Source organism: Borostomias antarcticus, assembly GCF_949987555.1.
Source record: "Borostomias antarcticus genome assembly, chromosome: 7".
Taxonomy (NCBI): Eukaryota; Metazoa; Chordata; class Actinopteri; order Stomiiformes; family Stomiidae; genus Borostomias; species Borostomias antarcticus.
In genome coordinates, this window is record NC_140240.1 from 28,584,819 (window position 1) to 28,607,657 (window position 22,839).

A 22,839-nucleotide genomic window follows, 5' to 3' on the forward strand; every position below is an offset into this window, starting at 1 on the left:
GTGTGTGTGTAGAATGAGTAAGTTTGTTTCTGTGTTGTGAAGCAGGGCGACTGGTTTGTGTGTATTTGCGTGTATCTTACGACAAGTGCGTCGGTATTCGTGGGCAAACGTGTGTGTGTGTGTGTGTGTGTGTGTGTGTGTGTGTGTGTGTGTGTGCGAGGAGAGGAGGCGCGAGGCCTCGCGGGAGCGCCCCACAGGATGTTAGCGAGGCCGCGCGCGGACCTAAAAAACATGGCCGGCTATTTGCTTGCATGTCATGAACTCGGGGTTACAAGTTGCGATCCTGTCTGCAGCTTTATAAACACCACACTGTTTGCTTACGATGGTTCCGCCGTGACATCACCGTTAACCGCCCGGAATACCCCGTCGTTGGGTTTCTCACAGAAGCGGGTCTGGGTCCGCATACCCCCGGCTTCAGTGTAAAATGTGAAAAATCTCACCCCGAGCCTGGGAAATGGAGCCCGATAGACATGCCAGTGGAACACCCCGGTATGCACCCTGACTACAGCGGCAACGGGGGTGCGTTCAGGGAAGCGAGGCGTTGCACAATGTTGCAGAAAAAGACCGTTAGACCTCACATCTAGATCACAACCTGAATCCTTTCTGCACAAAAAGACAGACAGACACTTCTAGTCTACGCTGACTTCATATAGTATCGTTGGTCTACACGACGTCTTTCTGAATACTCACAACAGAGGGAAAATGCAACAAATTGACCTTTGGTGAACGTCCACTCTGCTTTATAAGGTCTATGTACTCTTTAGGCAGCACAAATTCCTTCAGCATCGCTCTTGAACAGGCCCCAGGTGATTAGCCAGGGGTCCAGTTGGATTTGGTCAGACCTTCGACCCCGCTAGCGGCTAAGCTAAGCATCGATTAAGGGCCCTCCAGGCTATTATGGCGTCCGGATCACAGTGGAGCCAGCAGCCAGCTGACACACATCACCACCGCCGCCGCCGCCGGGGTCAGCCGCCCGATTGGCTCAAGGTGGCGTTCGCCTCCGCCAATGAGAGGATGGGAGGAAGAGGAGGTATCGTGACGAGACTGAGGAATGAAACGCGTATTGTGTAACATGGCAGTGCATATTGTAATGTGCTCGTCTCAGGGAAGTATTATTCAACTCAGCAGCTCGTTGTATACAATCTGTGTTCTGAAGTTTCTTCCTCTCTCTCTTCCATGTTTTCCTCCTTTTCTCTCCCTCCCAATCTCCACTCCGTCTCTTCCCCCCATCTCTCTCTCCCTCTCCCTCCATCTGTCCTTCTCTCTCTCCTCTCTCTCTCTCCCCCATCTCTCCCTCTCTCTTCCTCTCTCTCCTCTATCTCTTCCTCTCTCTCTCTCCCCCTCCCTCCCTCTCTTTCTCTCTCTCTCAATCCCCTCCCCCCCCGCCCTCTCTCTCACCCTCCTTCCCTCCCTCTCTCTCTCTCTTTCTCTCACCCTCCCTCCCTCTCTCACCCTCCCTCCCTCCCCCTCTCTCTCTTTCTCACACCCTCCCTCCCTCCCTCTCTCTTTCTCTACCCCCCTCCCTCCCTCTCTCACCCTCCCTCTCTCTCTCTCTCTTTCTCTCACCCTCCCTCCCTCCCTCTCTCCCTCCCTCTCTCTCTCTCTCTCTCTCATCCCCCCTCCCTCCCTCCATCTCTCTCTCTCTCTCCCTCCCTCCCTCCCTCCCTCCCTCTCTCTCTCTCCCTCCAGAGGTGGAGTCGTTCGGGCCGGTGCAGATGTCTGAGAAGATCCTCCTCCGGCTGCTGAGGCACCCCAACGTCATCCAGGACCTGAAGTACGACGAGAAGAACCGGCGGGCGCCCGAGCACTACCTCTTCCACCGGAACAAGCCCGTGGACTACTTCGTCCTCATCCTGCAGGTGGGGCCCGCCCTCCATCCACGGCGCCCGACGCGCCGACGTCCGTCCGTCCGCCCTCTGGTTCGGCCCGGCCGTACGGGAAGCGGTCGGCGTGGCGGCGGCGCCCACGGGCCGTTTCGCGAATAGTCGGGGCTACGTTATCCCGGTAAACCAAGCGCACCTTTCAGGGCCAGGGGCCAGGGGCCGGATTGAGAGGCTATTAAACCAAGTAGGGATTTTCCACAAATAGTAAACACAAGCAAGGGAGGGCTTTACCCGCTGGCTGGTGGGCACGGAGGAAGCGCGGGGGGAGGGGGGGGGGGGGGCGATTGATGGGTGACTGCGTGTGGAAGGAAGCGGTCCTTCCTTCTAGACAGAGAACCCGTTTGAATGACTTGTCTGAAACGATGCACGCCATCGACTTGTTGGGGGTGTCGCGTGTATTTTAAAAGAGTAGTGAAGGGAAAAATCATGTTTAGCCCTGTTTTAAGGTTACTTAAGATCATATACAATGGTTCAGATCAAAACGTTGACAAAACTAGCATTTTTGAGAAAGTTGATAATTGCTCTACCACCGTTTAGGTCATACAATGGATGTGGGTGGGCACCTTGGAAAAATCATTCAAAAACATGTTAAACTCTCGATTTCAAAGACAAGAAGCTCACCGAGGGGGTATTTGGTGTCCGTTGGTGTTTTGACATCAAATTCGCCGCAAAGTATGAATCCTGTAGGGTTTTATTGATCATTTTATGAAATCCATTGACTTGTACACGCGTCAATTGTATTGACGCGAACGTTGTAGATGTGTAGATAAATCCGCAGAGGGGATTCAGGAAGCGGAACTACTTACAGTAGCTATTGTTATTGTTAATGTTGCTAGGCTACCTAGTTTGCGGAAGTTTACACACGTTTGTGCTGCAAAATATGCAAAATATTTAAAAAAGCCTTTCCAGATCAACTAGAATCTTACTTTATGGCGAATTATATGTCAGAACGCCAACTAACACCTCGGTGAGTTTCTTGTCTTTGAAATTGAGAGTTTAACATGTTTTTTGAATGATTTTTCACGGTGCCCACCCACATCCATTGTATGACCAAAACGGTGGTAGAGCAATTATCAACTTTCTCAAAAGTGCTAGTTTTGTCAACTTTTTGATCTGAACCATTGTATATGATCATAAGTAACCTTAAAACAGGGCTAAACATGATTTTTCCCTTTACTACTCCTTTAAGGGCTCATGGGGCTGTAGAATAATCTGACTGAGGTGGGATCGGTTGTTTTGCGCGCGTCGATGTCCCGAAACCGCCGTTTTACCTCTTCCTCTTGTTTTTCTCTTGACCTTTGCCCTCTCTCCTCCGCAGGGGAAGGTGGAAGTGGAGGCCGGGAAGGAAGGGATGAAGTTCGAGGCCGGGGCGTTCTCCTCCTACGGGATGATGGCTCTCACCGCCTCCCCAGGTAACAACACACACACTCCTTCCCGACGGTCTGACGACCTTCCCTCAACGTCCGGACAACGTCTCTTCTGCCTGGAACACGCCGGCCTAGTCTTCCAAATCTTCCAGTCATTTTAAGTTGATAATAGTTATTATGCTGCAAATGGCGGTTGTTTTCCCACGAAAACTAGCATATCTGGATCAAATTGAATCAGTTCATGTAGAATGAATAAGCGCATCGTGTTGCCTCTGTGTATGAAAGCGCTGTACAAATAAAGTTTGATTTGATTTGAATCAGGACCAGGCAAGTTCACCACAAACTTGCCCGGAATACAAAGAGGGAATCCTGCACGTTTGATGCATGCTCCCTGTGTCCATTCTGAATCCCCCTGCTAGCTGCAACCTGTTGTGTCTCAGAGACACCTGCTGGTGAAAAATGGAATTACTCCCCTCCCCCCCCTCCTCTTCCTAGCTTGGTACCCTGTCTCTCCCTCCTGGTGACGTGATTGTCTCTCTCCCTCTCTCTCTCTCTCTTTCTCTCTTCCCCCCCCCTCCCTCCAGTCCCCCTCTCTCTGTCCCGCACCTTTGTGGTCAGTCGGGCCGAGTCTCTAGCCGGATCCCCAGGTACGGTGTCCTCTCCTCCTTCCTCTCCTCCTCTTCCTCACCGGCACTCCGCCCGCTAATATCCACTAAACACCCCTCGCCTCCCTCTCCCTCATTCACACGTACGTACGCCTCACCCAACGCCTCAAAAAAAGGGAATTCATCGCTTCATCCCGGTCGCACGGCGGGCTGTGTCGTAAGTGCGGACGCGAGGATGAGGGAGGGGAGGGAGGGCGTTCTTTTGGGGCGGCGCCTCGGGCGGCGTTTTTTTAGACGCGGGTCCGTGCGTTAACACGCATGCTCTTCCGGCCGCGCACGTCGACCGTGTCGTGTCGCGTTCCTCTCAGGCGTCGGCCTCGCTCTGACAGCTTTGTGTGGCGTGAATGCGCAGCGCGAAGGGATTTACGTTTGTTTTTGGACTCCGCGGACTGTGTGAAGTGTGTGTTTGTGTGTGTGTGTGTGTGTGTCCACTCTCCACTCTCTTAACCAGGGCCATCAGTCAAGTGTGTGAATAGCGTAGCAGAGGCCCCAGCCTAGCTGACTGAGCTTGGCTCCTCCCCCTTTAGCCCCCTGAAACCTCTGACTCTACAAACAAGGCCATGAGTTACAGACCCCCGCGGTGCCACTGCGACCCACACACACACACACACACACACACACGCACGCATGCGAGCCCACATTCACGTGCACGCCCACACCCACACATTCTTGCATGCACATTCGCACATGTTGCTATGAACACAAACACACACCTATGTACACACTCGCATATCTGAGGACCCTCTAGAAAATGAGATGGCACGTCTCGAGGGGTTATCCCAATAAAGAATTGATATATATATATACTGTATAGAAATAATTTCTCTCTCTCTCTCTCTATATATATATATATATATATATATACCACATAAATATATATATATATATATATATACATATATATATACCACATAAATAAATATATATATATATATATATATACTGTACCACATAAACATGCTTGTGCGACTTATGTCTGTATACCGTATGTGCAGTGCATGTGCTCCGTAACAGACGCGTGTGTGTGTGTGTGTGATTGTGATGTATGTGATGTACGACGCGCGCACCAACGCCTGCGTGTATATCCACATACGTGTGACCCCGCCCCCTAGAGGAAGTGGAGTACTAACCTCGCAGGGTTCACCGGCCCCCGCCGCGCCCGTCCCACACAACGCGTCCCGGAGACGTCCAAACCCCGGGGATTACATACATTCCAGGCCCCGGAGTAGAGCACCGCGCCGGGGGGCATTAACGCCGCCCGCCCCGCCGCCAAAACCCTTTTCCACTCCGCCCGACCCCTCCACCCCCCCCCACGGCTCCTTGAAGAAGTGGAAAACATTAAGCTGGCTTTAATTAAAACAGGTTTCTGTTGGAGAGAGAGAGAGAGAGAGGGAGAGAGATGGCGAGGGTGGGGGGGGGGGTTCTTCTAGGACGGTGGGGGTTCGTCGTGTTCGCTCGAGACCACCGACTCACCGCCAGGCGGGCCCGCCCCCCTCCCTAACAGCCTCAGTATAGATCAGGGTTAGGGAACAGCGCGGAAAGGGGCTGCATGTCATCTAATGTGAAATTTAAAAAAAATATATCCCCCACCCTCCCAACAAGAATTCCAAGTTATGTAGATCATAAATACCATGGTGTAGTTATGTATAGTAAATCACGCAGTGGCAACCCCAGCATAGAGAACATGTGTTTACATGTGGCCCCTGTATGTACAGTATACTGTTGTACAGTAGGTTAAAGTTCTGCCCGCACTCTGTAGTACACTCATAGAAGTCGCCACGCCCGTTTGGACCGTACCACTCCTCATATCCCAGGTGTGTTTTTATGGTGGACTAACAGTCTCGCCCTGTGCGCTGTTGTTCCCGCCGTAGAGAACAAGTCCCCCCCACGGCCGTTCGGACTGAACCACTCGGACTCGCTGAACCGGAGCGACCGCATCGACGCCATCACGCCCACGCTGGGCAGCAGCAACAATCAGCTCAACGCCTTCCTGCAGATCTACGTCCCGGACTACTCTGTCAGAGCCGTGTCCAACCTGCAGCTCATCAAGGTGAGCGCGCGCACACTATGGCCAGCTATCGGGTATTGTATCGTGACCCATATCGTATCGTGACCCATCGTATCGCGATACACGGGGTCACGATACGATATTTATCGCGATATACGGGTCACAATACAATATGTATCGCGATACACGGGTCCCGATACCCTACATATCGCGATACGCGGGGCGGGGCATGCTACGTATCGCGATACAGGGGTCATGATGCGCTACGTATCGCGATACATGGGTCACAATTCGTATTACATTGCCATGCGATACAGTACATATTGCGATATATTGCGATACTCTATATAATTTACTGAAAATGTTTAAATACAGCTGAGAATAGAACTCGACCCCCCGCTCCCTGGAGGTGATCCTGAGGGCGGCGGGAATGGAAGGACATTTTAAATCATGAATAATGTATATGGGTCAATAACGTAAAGGTGTCCCTTGTCATTCAGTACAACGCTGAGTGTCCCCTCGAAAAATGTAAAGCATGCACACACTTACACACAAACACACACAGACACAGATTTATACACACACATACAACACATTTCTCTCTCTGAGGCATTGATGTGATTAATATTGATTAACATTGATTAACGCCACACTGCCCTAGGTGACCCGCCAGCAGTATCAGAACGCCCTGATGGCGTCCCGTATGGACAAGACGCCCCAGTCGACGGACAGCGAGTACACCAAGATCGAGCTGACGCTCACCGAGCTCCACGACGGCGTGGACACCTCCCCGTCCCCGGCCGCCGTCGCCGTGGGCAACGCGGCGGCGACGGCCAACGAGACGTCCAACCTGCTGAACCAGCAGAACTGCGTGGGCCACAACAAAGCCAACCACAGTCACGGCGCCCACAACGAGGGACCCATCTAGCCCCGACTGGGGTGCTGGGGACCGGGACGAGGAGGGAGACATTTCACCCCCCCCCCCCCTAGACTAACACCTCCACCCTCCCAACCCCCCACGTCTAAGCTCCGCCCCTGTGGAGGGACAGGTGGGGTGGAGGAGGAGGCGGAGGAGGAAGAGGCCCGAACCCACCCACCAGCCCTGGATCAGCCTCCTCTAGGGGGAACGGGGCAGTACTTTCTGGGGCCCCGGCCCTCAAACCCCCACCCCGACGCTCTCCTAGGACCCCCCCCCCCACCCTGACGCACTACCGGTCACTTGGACAGACGGATGAGGGTCAGCGCGCGTGTCCACTCGACCGTCCTGCTCACAAGGCCAAAGACTTTGGTCCCCCTTGCCTGCTACACTGGATACACACACACACAACACACATGCTCAGACACACATGCACACATTAACATGCTTACACACACACACATGCTCAGACACACATGCACACATTAACATGCTTACACACACACACACACACACACAGACACAGACACTTCCCGCCTGTGTCTTCGGTGGGGGGAGTTGGGGTGGGGGGGGGTTGCAGCAGACTGTTGAAAGGGCAAAGTACTCAGAGCATGCGCCTGGGCAGGCAGACAAAATGGTGGTTAGTCAAAGACTGTACCAAATACCGCTTTGATGGACAACACGAAACCAAGAATGTTTTCTTGTATTTATTTATTTTATATAATGTATGTATAATATGTACATGTGGAGACAGATATGACGTAATATGGCGCACAAACACGCATGTGCATGTACACAGACGTTTGTGTGTTGTACTTACGTCATATCGAGGACCTGCTACATGTAGCTAGGCATACATTTATGTATATGAATAGGTGAGGGTTTTACATAATGTATATTGCAGATCCTGCTATTTTTACTATTACCCTAAATCAGGCATATGGTACAGTATCTTTTTCACCTTTTTAAAAATCACACTATTGCCTTTAAAAAAAAATCATATTATTAATTATTTTAACAAAGTGCAATGAACCACAGTCTATTTAAGAGATGATTATGAGTAAAAAAAAAAAAAAATCACTGTATTGTAAATTGACAGCTATATTTGTATGTATGTACTGTATGTATGTGTGTATATTGGTTTCCGAGACTCGCTGAGCTGCAGATATCCACGAGCGAAACCGTCCCTCGGCGGTTTTGAGCTCTTGTCCTCTTACGGTTGATACAGTACGATGTTGATCGCACAGCCACTGACCTCAACTGAACTTTGATGCTGTTTCGTATGCGGGGCTGGGTTGGGGTGATGGCAGGATTACTCTTCAAACAACCCAGATTTAAATGTCTTACAGGCTGGTTTTCTCCGACAGATTTAAGTCTTAGACTAAAAACATACTTAAGTGGAATATCTCCATCGTGAATTTTTAGTCTTAAGCTTTCAAAGACTTTATCGTAAAAACGAATCGCCCCACAATTCCTTAAGACATTTCATAAGACTTAAGAGTTTTTTGGGGGGTTGGGGGGGTGTATGGATAGTGCTGACTTGGCACTTATGCATGTGGAAATGTGTCTTATTGTTGCCAGTTTTATGAATAGTCAAAATTTGCACAGTATTAATGGCCTCATCTAACATGTTGAGCATCATCAACTTCACCAGAAAGCAACCTCGACATTAAACTATGTCCATGAATGACACGTTACCACACAGAGCTCTCTTTTTAACCTGTGTGTGTGTGTGTGTTTGTGTGTGTGCGTGTGTGCGTGTGCGTGTGCGTGTGTGTGTGTGGGATGATACGTTCATATTCAGCTCATGTTGAGCTTAGAGTGAAAGGCTATTCAATCCAATTAGTATTTGGTACTGAAAAGACACGCATATTAAGGAAGGCATTCTCTCTGCTTGTTACCATGGCATGCTAGCTCTGCTCTTTGAATCCTGACTTGAATCAGAGATATTTTCTACGTTTTCGGTGGGGAAAAAACTGTAATAATGCTCAGAGCTGATGGACTATATGAATGAACATTGTTCTAAAGTAGACCTACTTAACTGTTTTATTCTTAGCCACAAAACAGTTTATTTCTTTCACAATTTCTTAAGCCTGCAAGCAAATTACTCTCTTTTTCTCAATTTCTATGTATTAATTTCTATACTTTTTATCACTTGCTTTCTTTGGGAAACACTGTATTAAGAGACAAGGATGGATGTAAAGTCAAAATGTAAAATCCTATGTTAACTGCAATTATAGATTTATCACTAGGATGAAGTAACGTTGAATTTACTTTTTCATGTAGATGAAGGCTATATTGTATTTTAAGATTTGTATCTAATTCTAAAATAGAGCGTCCTAAAATGTATTTACAGTATACGTCCCTGTTTATTTCAGAATCTGTAGACATTTGCTCCTGATACATGAGTATTGATGCAGTTTGTGGTCAACATAGATTTCCATACATGCAGACATCTTTTCCCATGAGATGATGTTGCATGTCTGCTTCATAAAGTTGGATACAAAACATGCAGAATGGAAAAAAACCTGCTCTCAATGGCATTTGAAAGCAATTCCAACTTCTTACCACTAGTGGGTGCCAATTCCCTATGTGTGAGACAGTATTCCTCATCTACTGAATGTAAACAAATGATGAAATTGTACAGGCCTGGTAAGTTTCCCACAGGGATGTCCTTTTTACATAAACAGTCATGTGTAACAATATTATGTGAGATATTATAATACTGACCAGACCAGATATTGTTTTTATTTGTGTTGTTGTTTACTCGTAAATGTTCCTGTGCATCAGGGGAACTCTGCTCTGTTGGGACAATCATTCCAGAAATGGGCGATGATGATGATCATGATGATGATGATGAAGATGTATGAGATTGTTTATTTGTACTTCACCACTCCGTCCTCACTCTGATGGCTACTGTATCTCAGAGAGAGAGCATTATACCACAACAACAAGCATGTCTGATAGTGTGGGACTCTTATTTTGACACCCTGTCACTAGTGCACAACGCCCGTGGGACTGTTGTGGTTTGTAGATTGATCTATCTACCTATCTATCTAACTTCATTATCTATCTATCTATCTATCTAATATCAGTGATTAAATCTGTGGCCCACATACAATAGCAACCTCTGCAGGGCTGCACATGTAGGCTATAGAAAGCATTACTCACAACAGGGTCAGATAAATCAACAGAATCAGTTCAAATTCCCCATTAAAATCATCACCTTCGGCCTACACCATTAAACCAATATTTCTTCCATGCCGGAAAACAATATGAACGCACCTGAAACTGAAGAAACAACTCTTTTTTCAACTGGACAACCAACTATTGATCTGACTGTAGATTAGATTAAGCTTTAAGATTTATAGTGCAAATTGCCCATTCATTGTTATACCACAATGTCACCTTTGTTTGTCACCTGTTGTATTGCAGTAGCTGCATTATCCCATGTTGGCACTAGTTTGCAACATTTAGTCATGCATGAATATGGAATATCATTTTAAACAATTTATGGCATTTTCCTTCAGTACAACAAACATTTAATGTTTATTAATTTTATACCACAATGTCACCTATTATGCTGTATTACAGTAGCTTCGTAATCCCATGTCACTAGTTTACGGCATTTAATCATGCAACTCATATTTTTGTTTTATGAATACAAATATCATAGCATTTTAAGGTATTTTTATGTCATTCACGGTAACAACATTGTCATACAGTATAACACCACTATTTTATATTAAAATACCATACTCTTGTTTTGTTGACTCCGAGACAAATACAAATCTCAAAGGATGAAGTGAAAGATACTTTCAGACTTTTGCTTTTTATTAAGTGTAAGGCAAGTAGTTTTTGTAAAAGACCTTCAACACATTTTGAGTTGTACCCATGACACATCAAAAATGTGGTATTCAAAATAAAATAGTCATTTTGTCTGGGTAGTTATATTTCTGCCAATCAAAGCATGGATATATACGCTTGTGATTATGAAAAATAGGCATACATTTATTTATACAATTTAAAAAAAGACTAATGAACATAAATCTTATCATTGCAGTTGTATTTTTTTGCTACTCAAAACGTCTGTCCCATTGTAACTCCTGCCAACTAGCTAGTTGTGAGTTAGCTGTTCGCTAATATACAGTAACATTGAACAGACAGATGATGTTGCGCATCAAATGAACATGCACAAAACAAGAGGATGCGACACTCAGTAGTTTATTATGGAAAATTAGCTTTATTGTACATTTACATGTCATTTCCCAAATGTACACTTTGTATAATAATTTTGGAGACAAACTGTTGTTTGAGGAACATATACAAGAACATGCACAAAACAAAATTGAAATTAAAATAACTGATAGGATGAGTTTTTGGCACCCTCTTTCTGCTGTTGTGGATATGAACTGGACGTAAAGGACACAAATGTTTTGTAGCATCAACCTGTTGGACAGTTTATTAAGCTCTGACCTAAGTCACGGAAGCTCATACAGTGAAAAACAGTTTCTTAAACCAAAAAATGTCAATGTTGACAAAAAATAGAGAAAATAACTACCAAGGAAATTCTCCTCCAAAATATGAAAATGGAAAGGCTTACTTACAGTGTAGTAAAGTAAGAATTATTTGAAAACACTTTACAAAACACCCCAAAAACAAACTAAAACCAAGGCATTGAAAGGTGCCAGTTCTGATACCAGATACTGGACTGATCACAACCCATAACTGCATATCCCTCCGCCAGACTAATCTTGCTCTTCACACATCCCATAACTGCATATCCCTCCGCCAGACTAATCTTGCTCTTCACACATCCCATAACTGCATATCCCTCCGCCAGACTAATCTTGCTCTTCACACATCCCATAACTGCATATCCCTCCGCCAGACTAATCTTGCTCTTCACACAACCCATAACTGCATATCCCTCCGCCAGACTAATCTTGCTCTTCACACATCCCATAACTGCATATCCCTCCGCCAGACTAATCTTGCTCTTCACACATCCCATAACTGCATATCCCTCCGCCAGACTAATCTTGCTCTTCACACAACCCATAACTGCATATCCCTCCGCCAGACTAATACTGGATGTCACTGGTTTACATACAAGATGTCTTGGAAATGTCAAACCATATCACAAAGACATGTTCCTCACATAGTCATACATACTGCATTTGACTGGCTAGCCATAGATCTCACACATGCATAATGCACTGTACTGTGTCGCGAAAACAATGGCTTTTCAAGTGTTTTCACAGAAAAGGACTTCCGATTTCTCTCAACTACCAAGCTTTATTGTCAATTCTTCAGGAAAAAAAATTATACCAAAAAAAACTACCAACCAAGCATAATGAGGAACACAGCTGCCTCAAGTGTAGCATTTCCAGTTATTTAAAATCTCCCCAAAAGAAAAATCTATAGTTATTAAAATTAACCTTTCACAGAGTAGTAATTATTTAAGAAAAAAAAAAAAAATTACAAAAACTATTGAACCGCTCTATATAGTTCCTCTAACATATACTCACATCTACTCATTTACATTGTTACACAAGATTCCCGATCGATCAAACACACACACACGCACACACACACGCACGCACACACACACGCACGCACACGCACGCGCACACACACACACACACACACACACACACACACACATTCACATTCACCTTCTGTCATCACTCTCCTCCAGCGAACCACAATTACACGCCGGACCAATGCGGTCCTTCCCTTCGTCAGCCCAAACTGTTGAGCCAATCGAACAGCTAGATACAAAACTACGCGGCTAAAATTAAAGTGTATGTATGTTTTAAAAGCTCTGATCTGATATTGCGCAAAAAAAAAAAAAAAAAAAAACTTCAATAAAAGTCTCATTCTACTGAGCCCTAGAGGCCGAGTTCCTGTGCTGCGTTTGGACGTCCCTGTGCTCGGGGGCAAGGGGGCGTATGGAACTACGGGGGGGGGGGTGAGGGGTGTGAGAGGAGAAGGAGACCTAGGTCACGAAATGAAGCATTTAAGAATGTTCTCAGTCTGCACGACTGGATTCTAGACCGACGCAACGACTGATAAGATGAACTTTAATAAAACCAGAGGGCGGAGGGGTGTTTGAGCGCTACAGTAGCAAGAAGGTACAGAATGGATCAGAGTAAATATACATCACTGGCTGGCTACCCAGTTTGAAAACGTTCCAAAACCGTGAATTGGGGGGGGGGGGGGGTCTCTTAGTCCTACAGTAGCCTAATAGCAGGGGGGGGGGGGCTACTCTTTTCACAGTGTTCCTACAACTCCCTATGTGTTCCAGCGCTAGAACACTGTACATTCCTCCGCAGGCTAGCGCAGTGCCCCTCTCTCCTGGTCCTACCCCCCCCCCCTCCCTCCTCGTCGTCAGGACGGAACGCGGAACGCCACCCTGCTCCTCCTCGCGTTCTACAGCATTCTACACACTCGCACGCAGGCCCCCGGTTCTAGCGCTCGCCTGCAGACGTTCCTCTGTGCATACCATGGTCACTACACACACACACAATGTACAGTAGGTTTACTGTAATGACGACACACACACAATGGCTTATACTGTAGACGGTGACAGTAAGATACAAACAGGAATACAGGATGGGTCGTGTTCATGAAAGCTGATTGGTTACGTGTGTGGCTTTGTTCCACGCTGCTGTACAGTGAGTCAAACCATTCGAATAAGATGCCATTTGGAGTGATTTTTCATCATAATAATAATAAATGCTGAAGAATAAGTGCACGGCGTGTTCTCTATAATTGAATCTAGTGACAAAAATTAGCTTTGGCCCACCAGGAAAAATAACTGCCCATCGCTGCTGTAGAGGTCAACAGCTGACCGGAACAGTTCGAAAGATCCCGAACAAGTAAGAGACAATGTAATACTCAACTCTACCAACAACTCCAGGCATGTTAAGTTTCAAAATAAAAGTTCAAATACTGCATGTTAGCTGCACACGGTGCATCTTAAAGCATGAGTCAGGTTTCTAATCCGATCTAGTGAGAGTTACTCTCATTGGACAGAACTAGAAAATGGTCTATTTGCACGCCGTTGTTGGATTGAGCAATGAGCGTCGTGTGGCACGACATGTCTGATGTGTGACGATGACAGAAACTCAAGGTCTTTTCTCGTAGATCACACGTAGGCGCTATTTAAAAACAGCACCGCCGCACGGAGCTGTGCCGGGCATGACAAGTGACACGGTTGCCATAGAGCTCGTCCGCGCCCGCGTGGGGTCACCCTCTAGAATCCTCGGTTGCCTGGTAACAATGCTCGCGTTTCCAAAATGGCGGTTGGACAACAGCCGTTAGCGGTATTGCCGCTAACATCAATCTCTCTCTCTCTCTCTCTCTCTCTCTCTGTATCTCTCTCTCTGTATCTCTCTCTCTGTATTTCTCTCTCTCTCTCTCTCCCTCTCCCTCACTCTCACATCTCTCTGTGGAATGGACGGTCACCCACGTTCAGACTTGTGCTTGGCGTAACCCCCGAACGGACAGTACCAAACCCTGTGCTTTAGTTTGCGTGTCCCTTCCAGTCATCCAGGAGGATGACAGCTCTGAGACTGGATGACAGCTCTGAGCCCGACGCAGGCGCGGCTACTGTACACTCTCACAAATATCAGGGGAGGGAAAAAAAGGAATATTTCCTCTACGATGCCAAAACCAACAAACGGGCACAAACAAAAACATGAAATTGGACCGTTATTCCTCCAGCGCTAGAACAGCTACTGTAGCTGTCCTGCTAGTCGCTCAAATCTCACGTTCTTTCAGCACCGTACCAAAAAATATTCTATTTTTATCATTTCAAAGGAGAAACAGCAAACCAGTATACTGTGCGCACGTAGCCAAGTACGTGTAAATAGGCAGTTCCGCCTACAGGAGCTTCACATTCAAACTACGGTATGACTCCGCCTACATGATGGTTGATGATGTAAACGCGGAGAGAACCGGACTCTACGGCCGGTTTAGGGAATCAGGTCGGAGTATGCCGTGTCATGTTCGTCCCCGCAGAAGTCAGCTCCGTGGATTTTTGCATACAGCCTTTAAAAAAGTCCTCAATAGTCAACATCATTGCACAGTTTTCAATTCACCATTAAAAAGAAAAAGAAAAAAGAAAAGAAAAAAAAGAAAAGAAAAGAAAAGAAAAAACTTTTTTGAAAAAGCACTAAATTTAGAAACTAGGAAGGGGGGGGGGGCTGGGGGGTAGGGGGTGGGGGGGTTCAAGGGCAATAGTGACGGGACCGAACGCTAGTTACCCTGCTATCCCCATCCTCATATATCTTTAGTATAAAAAAAGTGTTTCCATTCGCTTCTCATCTCTATCACTGTATATAAATCACCTACATCTAGAATTTCCCCAACTCCCCTTCCCCGTTCTCGTAGTATAATCACGCTCTCGTCGCGCGTTGGCGACGCTCGCGACCCCCCCCCTTGGAAGGGAAGTCGCTCCCTTGCGGGGGGAGGGACGACGACGACGACGACGCTCGAAGGAGAGGCTAGTTACCGCCTGGTCTCCAGACTCCTCCGCCGCCACCTCCTCCTCCTCTCTCCTCCTCCTCCTTACTCCTCCTCCTCCTCTTCGTCGTCGTCCTCGTCGTGGCAGTGGGTGATCTCCTGCGGGGTCTGGGGGAACAGGTTGGGGGGCTTGATCTCGCTGACGGAGCGCGTGAGCTGCGAGCGCTTGCAGTCCGGCTCCTTGCAGTGCTCGGCGCAGCGGCGGTTGCGCGTGGCGAGCGGGGACTCGGCGTCCGTGTCCACGTGGGCGTGTTCCACCGTCGACTCGTGGGGCATCTGGGTGGGGAGGGGGGAGGGAGGGGCGGAGTCAAGACCACACGCCGTGGAGGAAGAGAGCGAGAGAGAAGAGAAAGAGGGAGAGAGAACGAGAGGGGGAGGGAGAGACAGAGAGAAGAGAGAGGGAGAGAGATAGAGTGAGAGAAAGATGGAAAGAGAGAGGGAGAGAGGGAGAGAGAAAGAGAGACAGAGAAGAGAGATAGAGGGAGGAAGAGAGATAGGGAGTGGGAGAGAGAGAAAGGGAGAGAGAGAGGAAGAGAGATAGCGAGAGAGAAAGAGGGAAAGAGAGAGGGAGAGAGAGAAAGGGAGAGAGGGAGGAGAGAGGGAGAGAGAGAGGGAGGAGAGAGGGAGAGAAAGGGAGAGAAGGAGGAGAGAGAGGGAGAGAGAGAGAAAGTGAGACCGAGAGAGAGAGAGGTGAGCAGGCTCCCGCTCAACATTCGACCCTGCCGGCCGAAGTAGCCGGCCCAGAGGGAGGGAGGGGGCGGGGCCGAGAGGAGGGCGGGGCAGGGGGGCGGAGCACTCACCAGGACGTGGGCGGCCCTGAACAGGTAGCTGAAGGGGTAGTACAGCAGGTTGATGAAGGAGGCGGCGTACAGGTCGGCGTAGCGCATCACCTGCGAGGCGAACAGCGTCTGGCGGGAGCCGCTGCGGAACAGGCTTCCCATCATGCCGTAGCACATGTCCATGTCGTGGGTCACTTTCTGACGGGGAGACAAGGGCGTTTTAGGCGCGGGTTCGTCCCGAACGCGATCGAGGTTGGTTTTAAGAAGGGCGTCTACTCGTCGACAAGATAGGACACGGTCACGGCTCTTTTCTGTCCTGGCCGCGCAGTAGTGGAATGAACTGCCCACTGACGTCAGGACAGCAGAGTCGCTGCCCATCTTTCGTCGCAGGCTCAAAACTCATCTCTTCAAGAAGTACTACAACAATCCTCCCGCCTAAGCACTTATTGTATTATATTATATTGCACTGTACTTTAGATTGCTATTCTTGCACTTTGCCTTCAGCACTAGATTATGCTCTTAGTCACTTGTTTTAGAAAGAAGATGCACTTGAGTTCTGGGAAGTCGTAGTACATTGGCTCTTCCTACGTTAAATGCAATTATTGTTAGTCACTTTGGATAAAAGCGTCTGCTAAATGACTGTAATGTAATGTAATGTAATGATACGATATTGTAAAGTATTACAAACACTCATGAAAAACTCGATCAAATATTGAATGAAAAGTGTCTGCGTGTCCGTTTCTAAAGGAAGATACAGGCGCTCTTGTTCTGTGTTCATCGGGGTGCCTCACGGCTAGAGACGGCACGGAGGTGAAGTTCACAGAACCAGATGTCTGGAGACGCGAGTGTGAGATGTGTGTGTGTGTGGGGTGTGTATGTATGTATGTGTGTGTGTGTGTGTGTGTGTGTGTGTGTGTGTCGTCGCCGTTTCTTTGGTTACCATGGAGACGGGCGTGTATAATGCGCGTACCTTGACCCTTCTCTGGATGGCGCTGATGTCCGGCCTCTCGTTACTGCTGCTGTCCAGATGTCTGAGAAGAGAGAGAGGGAGAGGGAGGGAGAGAGAGAGAGATGGAGGGAGAGAGAGAGGGAGAGATAGAGAGGGAGAGATAGAGAGGGAGGGAGGGAGAGAGAGGGAGAGGGAGAGGGAGAGACAGGGAGAGACAGGGAGAGAGGGAGAGAGAGAGAGGGAGGGAGAGAGAGGGAGAGACGGAGGGAGGGAGAGAGGGAGGGAAAGGGAGGGAGAGAGGGAGGGAGAGAGAGGGAGCGAGGGAGAGGGAGCGAGGGAGAGGGAGGGAGAGAGATAAAATGAGAGAAAGAGGTGGGGAAGGGTTGCAGGGAGGGAGAGAGAGAGAGAGAGAGAGAGAGAGAGAGAGAGGCGGAGGGGAGAGAAATACAATATAACCAATAAAAGAGACAAATCAACCAGGAGGGATTAAGAGATGAGAGGGAGAGGGAGGGAGAGATAAAGAGAGAGAGAGAGACGGAGAGAGAGACAGCAGCGATGAGGACAGGGAGGGAGGGAGGTGTAGATACAGCTGGCCCAGCCGGGGTATAAATAGGCATGTGTGGACCCAGATATCAGACAAGGGCCAACCCTCCAGACTGCACGCACACGCGCGCACACGCGCGCACACACGCACACACGCACACACACACACGCACGCACACACGCACACACGCACACACGCACACACATACAGAGTGGATGGCCAGGTGTGGAAGCAACTAAGAAGGATGTGGGGAGAGAGAGAGAGAGAGAGAGAGAGAGGAGGACAGAGGGTGTGTGTGTGTGTGTGTGTGTGTGTGTGTGTGTGTGTGTGCTGGTGTTATACTCACTTGTAGAGCTCTGCCAAGAAAATGTCCAGCCCCTGCAGTTCCTCGAACAGCGCTGTGAGAGAAAGCAGGGCCAGGATGAGCACCGCCCTCATGTCTCTCCTCCTCCTCCTCCCCCCCTCCTCCTCCTCCCCCTCCTCCTCATCATCCTCCTCCTCCTCCTCCCCCTCTTCCTCCCCCCCTCCTCCTCCTCCCCCTCCTCCTCCTCCTCTCCTCCTCCTCCCCCTCCTCCCCCTCTCCTTTCATCTCCTCTCCTCTTTCCATCAATCACTCGCTATTTATACGTCTCTCTCTCTCCCCCTCCCCCCTTGTTCTATCTGTCCATCTCTATCTCCTCATCCCTCCATCCCTCTCATCTGTTGTCTCCCTGGCGCGGACTCCCAAATAGAAATACCCTGGCCTTAATGTGTAAGCGTGCCTGTGTGTGTGTGTGTGTGTGTGTGTGTGTGTGTGTGTGTGTTTGTGTGTGCGTGCGTGTGCGTGTGTGTGAGTGTGTGTGTGTGTGTGTGTGTGAGCGTGTGTGAGCGTGTGTGTGTGTGTGTGTGTGTGTGTGTGTGTGTGTGTGTGAGAGTGTGTGTGTGTGAGTGTGTGTGTGTGTGTGAGTGTGCGTGTGTGTGTGAGCGTGTGTGTGTGTGCGTGTGTGTGTGCGTGTGTGTGTGTGTGTGTGTGAGGACCCACAGCTCTTGTCGGTCCAGACGTGCAGCTCCTGGGCCAGCTCTGGGATGACCAGGAAGGTCCGCCAGCCCTGCCTCTTCTTGGACTTGAGGATGTCGCCGAAGATGTGGTCGCCGATGTAGACGATGTCCTTGCCCTTGGCGCCCAGCAGGTCGCACACGATGTCCGAGGACCCTGAAGGGAGGGGGGGGGAGGGGGGAGGGTTAATTGTGACTTGTGTTCCCTGGGGGGGGGGGTGGCAAACTGTGTTTTCTGTGGTGAATCATTTCTCTGGATTGTTGTGTAAACGGAGTTGTGTTTTGTGTTTGGACACGGCCCTTGTACGCACAGTTAAGGCGACAGTAGTTCCCGTGAACGCAGAGGCCGTTTGGGGTTAAGGGTTAGGGTCGGTAGGGTCGGGGGGTTAGGGTTTTGACCGCTCTCTGCGTTGATGGGAACTAGCCACTGCTCCCATAACGACCGACAAACGCCAACATTCCAAGCATTCTATTGATGGCTGTTGGGATTTTAGGATTTAGATGTCCGCGGAAAATAACGGTCACTTTCCAATTTGGGTATGGAAACAGGGGGGACACTGTGCCGCAGTCTGTCGGAAAATCATAGAGCACTGGTCCAACAGAACCCCAACAGAACCCCAACAGAACCCCAACAGAACCTGAACAGAACCCCAACAAACGCCGACTGAGCAAGCTGGATCAGGGGGAACCAATGGCAACGGCTCAATGGCCTTGTGGTTAGAGCGTACGCCCTGACATCGGGAGGTTGGGGGTTCGATTCCCGGCCGAGTCATACCAAACACTAGAAAAAATGGTACCCAATGCCTCCCTGCTTGGCACTCAGCATCGAGGGTCAGATTGATTGGTAAGAACCATACAGTACCAGCAACATGTCCAGGAGGTGGACTTGTACATCAAGCTGCCTCACGCTACAGAAACAGGAGATAGCATCCTGCCCTATGGGCCGCTAGGCTCCAGAACCATTGGTTCTCAAGGCTACATAGCAGCAGAACCCGACAACGGTTTTGCGTTTGCTAGCGTTTGTCGGCCATTGTCGGGGCTGTGTGAATTGGCCTGACCGTTATGGTCTCATCCTGGTCTCTTCTTGGTCTCACCTCCAGAGTAGACTATTCCGTGATGCAGGGGTCCCGTGTACGTGCCAATCTTCAGACGTCCCGTGATCTACAAGAGACACACACACACACACGCACACACACACACACGCACACACACAGTATCAGTATGTATTTGGTGCTCCGAGACTTGGTGAAAGCCTGTATGGTGCAAAGCAGTCGTTGGCGCTGTGTGACGACACCATCAGGCTACAGCAGGTCGCTATTGTGCTACACTTGAGTGACTCTTCAATTCTTGGCACTGTGTGCGGGCCAGCTTTAAGGTGTGTGTGTGTGTGTGTGTGTGTATGCGTATTTGTTCCTGTAGTGGTGTTAAGGTGTGTGTATGTTCCTGTAGTGGTGTTGAGGTGCGTGTATGTTTCTGTAGTGGTGTTAAGGTGTGTGTATGTTCCTGTAGTGGTGTTAAGGTGCGTGTATGTTTCTGTAGTGGTGTTAAGGTGTGTGTGTGTTCCTGTAGTGGTGTTAAGGTGTGTGTATGTTTCTGTAGTGGTGTTAAGGTGCGTGTATGTTCCTGTAGTGGTGTTAAGGTGTGTGTATGTTCCTGTAGTGGTGTTAAGGTGCGTGTATGTTTCTGTAGTGGTGTTAAGGTGTGTGTATGTTCCTGTAGTGGTGTTGAGGTGTGTGTATGTTCCTGTAGTGGTGTTAAGGTGTGTGTATGTTTCTGTAGTGGTGTTAATGTGTGTGTATGTTTCTGTAGTGGTGTTAAGGTGTGTGTATGTTCCTGTAGTGGTGTTAAGGTGTGTGTATGTTCCTGTAGTGGTGTTAAGGTGTGTGTATGTTTCTGTAGTGGTGTTAAGGTGTGTGTATGTTTCTGTAGTGGTGTTAAGGTGTGTGTATGTTTCTGTAGTGGTGTTAATGTGTGTGTATGTTTCTGTAGTGGTGTTAAGGTGCGTGTATGTTCCTGTAGTGGTGTTAAGGTATGTGTATGTTTCTGTAGTGGTGTTAAGGTGCGTGTATGTTTCTGTAGTGGTGTTAAGATGTGTGTATGTTCCTGTAGTGGTGTTAAGGTGTGTGTATGTTTCTGTAGTGGTGTTAAGGTGTGTGTATGTTTCTGTAGTGGTGTTAAGGTGTGTGTATGTTTCTGTAGTGGTGTTAAGGTGTGTGTGTTTCTGTAGTGGTGTTAAGGTGTGTGTATGTTCCTGTAGTGGTGTTAAGGTGTGTGTATGTTTCTGTAGTGGTGTTAAGGTGTGTGTATGTTTCTGTAGTGGTGTTAAGGTGTGTGTGTTTCTGTAGTGGTGTTAAGGTGTGTGTGTGTTTCTGTAGTGGTGTTAAGGTGTGTGTATGTTTCTGTAGTGGTGTTAAGGTGCGTGTATGTTTCTGTAGTGGTGTTAAGGTGCGTGTATGTTCCTGTAGTGGTGTTAAGGTGCGTGTATGTTCCTGTAGTGGTGTTAAGGTGCGTGTATGTTTCTGTAGTGGTGTTAAGGTGTGTGTATGTTCCTGTAGTGGTGTTAAGGTGCGTGTATGTTTCTGTAGTGGTGTTAAGGTGTGTGTATGTTCCTGTAGTGGTGTTAAGGTGCGTGTATGTTCCTGTAGTGGTGTTAATGTGCGTGTATGTTTCTGTAGTGGTGTTAAGGTGTGTGTGTGTTTCTGTAGTGGTGTTAAGGTGTGTGTGTGTTCCTGTAGTGGTGTTAAGGTGTGTGTATGTTTCTGTAGTGGTGTTAAGGTGTGTGTATGTTTCTGTAGTGGTGTTAATGTGTGTGTATGTTCCTGTAGTGGTGTTAAGGTGCGTGTATGTTTCACATTTGGGGTTGTGATTTTCCTTTGGCTCTGGCTAGAATCTCTTTTGGGGGGAGGGGGGGGGGGAGAAACCCCTGCTATGTTACCTGGCGTTACTAAGGAGGCTGACTGCGCGAGGGACAAAGAACCTCTTAAATGCGTGTTCCTCTTGGCCTCGGGCGTTCTAAAGCGGGGCGTCTACAGCTGTGTGGAGAGGGTGTGGCCCGGATCCTGGACCAGAACCAGAGTCTTCCTGCTTCCTGCCTCCGCTGCTAACCTGCTAACCTCCTAGGGTGGGTGTGTTTTCCTCTAGGTGGTGTTAAGGTAGGTGTGTGTGTGTGTGTGTTTTCCTCTAGGCGGTGTTAAGGTAGGTGTGTGTGTTTGTGTTTTCCTCTAGGCGGTGTTAAGGTAGGTGTGTGTGTGCTTTCCTCTAGGTGGTGTTAAGGTAGGTGTGTGTTTTCCTCTAGGCGGTGTTAAGGTGTGTGTGTGTTTTCTTCTAGGCGGTGCTAAGGTAGGTGTGTGTGTGTGTGTGTGTTTTCCTCTAGGCGGTGTTAAGGTGTGTGTGTGTGTTTTCCTCTAGGCGGTGTTAAGGTAGGTGTGTGTGTGTGTGTTTTCTTCTAGGCGGTGTTAAGGTAGGTGTGTGTGTGTGTGTGTTTTCCTCTAGGCGGTGTTAAGGTGTGTGTGTGTGTTTTCCTCTAGGCGGTTTTAAGGTAGGTGTGTGTGTTTTCCTCTAGGTGGTGTTAAGGTAGGTGTGTGTGTGTGTGTGTGTGTGTGTGTGTGTGTGTGTGTGTGTGTGTGTGTGTGTGTGTCAGACCCACCGTGTCCACCTGTCTGAGCACCGTTCCCTCGGCGAAGAACAGCGGCTTCCTGGCGTCGACCAGGATCAGGTCGAAGTACGACTGCCACGGCCTGTGGGCTGTGCCGTGCTGTAACACACACACACACACACACATACGCACGCGCACGCACACACACATATGCACACACATATATACACACGTACATACACACGTACATACACACGTACATACACACGTACATACACACACACACAAACATACACACGTACACACACACACATACGCACGCGCACGCACACACACACGCACACACACATACGCACACACATATATACACACGTACACACACACACACACACACACACACACACACACATCAGTGCATGCAGTATACCACAGACCATACAGTAGTCCATGTAATAGCAGGTAGAGGGTGAAGTTTTACCATGTGCGCTCTGGGCAGATCACAGGCCTTGCTTGTCAAACACACATGGGAAGTCTGAGTCTAGCTGAGCGGAGCGCGGCGCCGGAGC

The 22,839-nt window shown here is 48.5% G+C and overlaps 2 protein-coding genes across 5 annotated transcripts in view; one reads left to right on the plus strand and one right to left on the minus strand.

Annotated features, from left to right (window-relative positions):
- cnnm2b (cyclin and CBS domain divalent metal cation transport mediator 2b) overlaps nt 1–6,851 on the plus strand; it is a gene marked incomplete at both ends in the record, with an annotated part of 30,223 nt that extends 23,372 nt beyond the window's left edge. Inside the window, 5 exons of one of the 3 annotated variants that reach the window (XM_084441534.1) lie at nt 1,690–1,859; nt 3,202–3,295; nt 3,835–3,902; nt 5,789–5,965; nt 6,585–6,851. In XM_084441534.1, coding sequence (XP_084297660.1) covers nt 1,690–1,859; nt 3,202–3,295; nt 3,835–3,902; nt 5,789–5,965; nt 6,585–6,851 — 776 coding nt within the window. Of the gene's footprint in view, nt 1–1,689; nt 1,860–3,201; nt 3,296–3,834; nt 3,903–5,786; nt 5,966–6,584 lie in introns of all 3 variants that reach the window. The other 2 variants (XM_084441535.1, XM_084441536.1) reach the window with 2 other exon arrangements.
- Nucleotides 6,852–11,071: 4,220 nt separating this feature from the next.
- On the minus strand, nt 11,072–22,839 carry nt5c2b (5'-nucleotidase, cytosolic IIb). 2 transcript variants are annotated; one of them, XM_084441118.1, is made up of 8 exons: nt 22,752–22,839; nt 22,325–22,432; nt 19,773–19,839; nt 18,665–18,835; nt 17,990–18,041; nt 17,121–17,181; nt 16,172–16,348; nt 11,072–15,647 (listed from the first exon to the last, which is right to left on the minus strand). In XM_084441118.1, the coding sequence occupies exons 1-8, from the start codon at nt 22,752–22,754 to the stop codon at nt 15,417–15,419; spliced, it is 870 nt and encodes a 289-aa protein (XP_084297244.1). In that variant the 5' UTR covers nt 22,755–22,839; the 3' UTR covers nt 11,072–15,416. The 2 variants fall into 2 exon arrangements, with proteins under 2 accessions (XP_084297244.1, XP_084297243.1); XM_084441117.1 differs by lacking the exon at nt 22,752–22,839 and having other exon boundaries at nt 22,325–22,719.

Coding starts and splice junctions, on each gene's coding strand:
- nt5c2b (XM_084441117.1), bottom strand. CDS start 22,495: ATGTGTGTGCATATGTGTGTGTGCGTGCGCGTGCGTATGTGTGTGTGT. Junction 18,836..19,772: donor CGGAATAGTCTACTCTGGAG/GTGAGACCAAGA, acceptor CCCTCCCTTCAG/GGTCCTCGGACATCGTGTGC. Junction 18,042..18,664: donor CGTCTGGACCGACAAGAGCT/GTGGGTCCTCAC, acceptor TTTCTCTCACAG/CGCTGTTCGAGGAACTGCAG.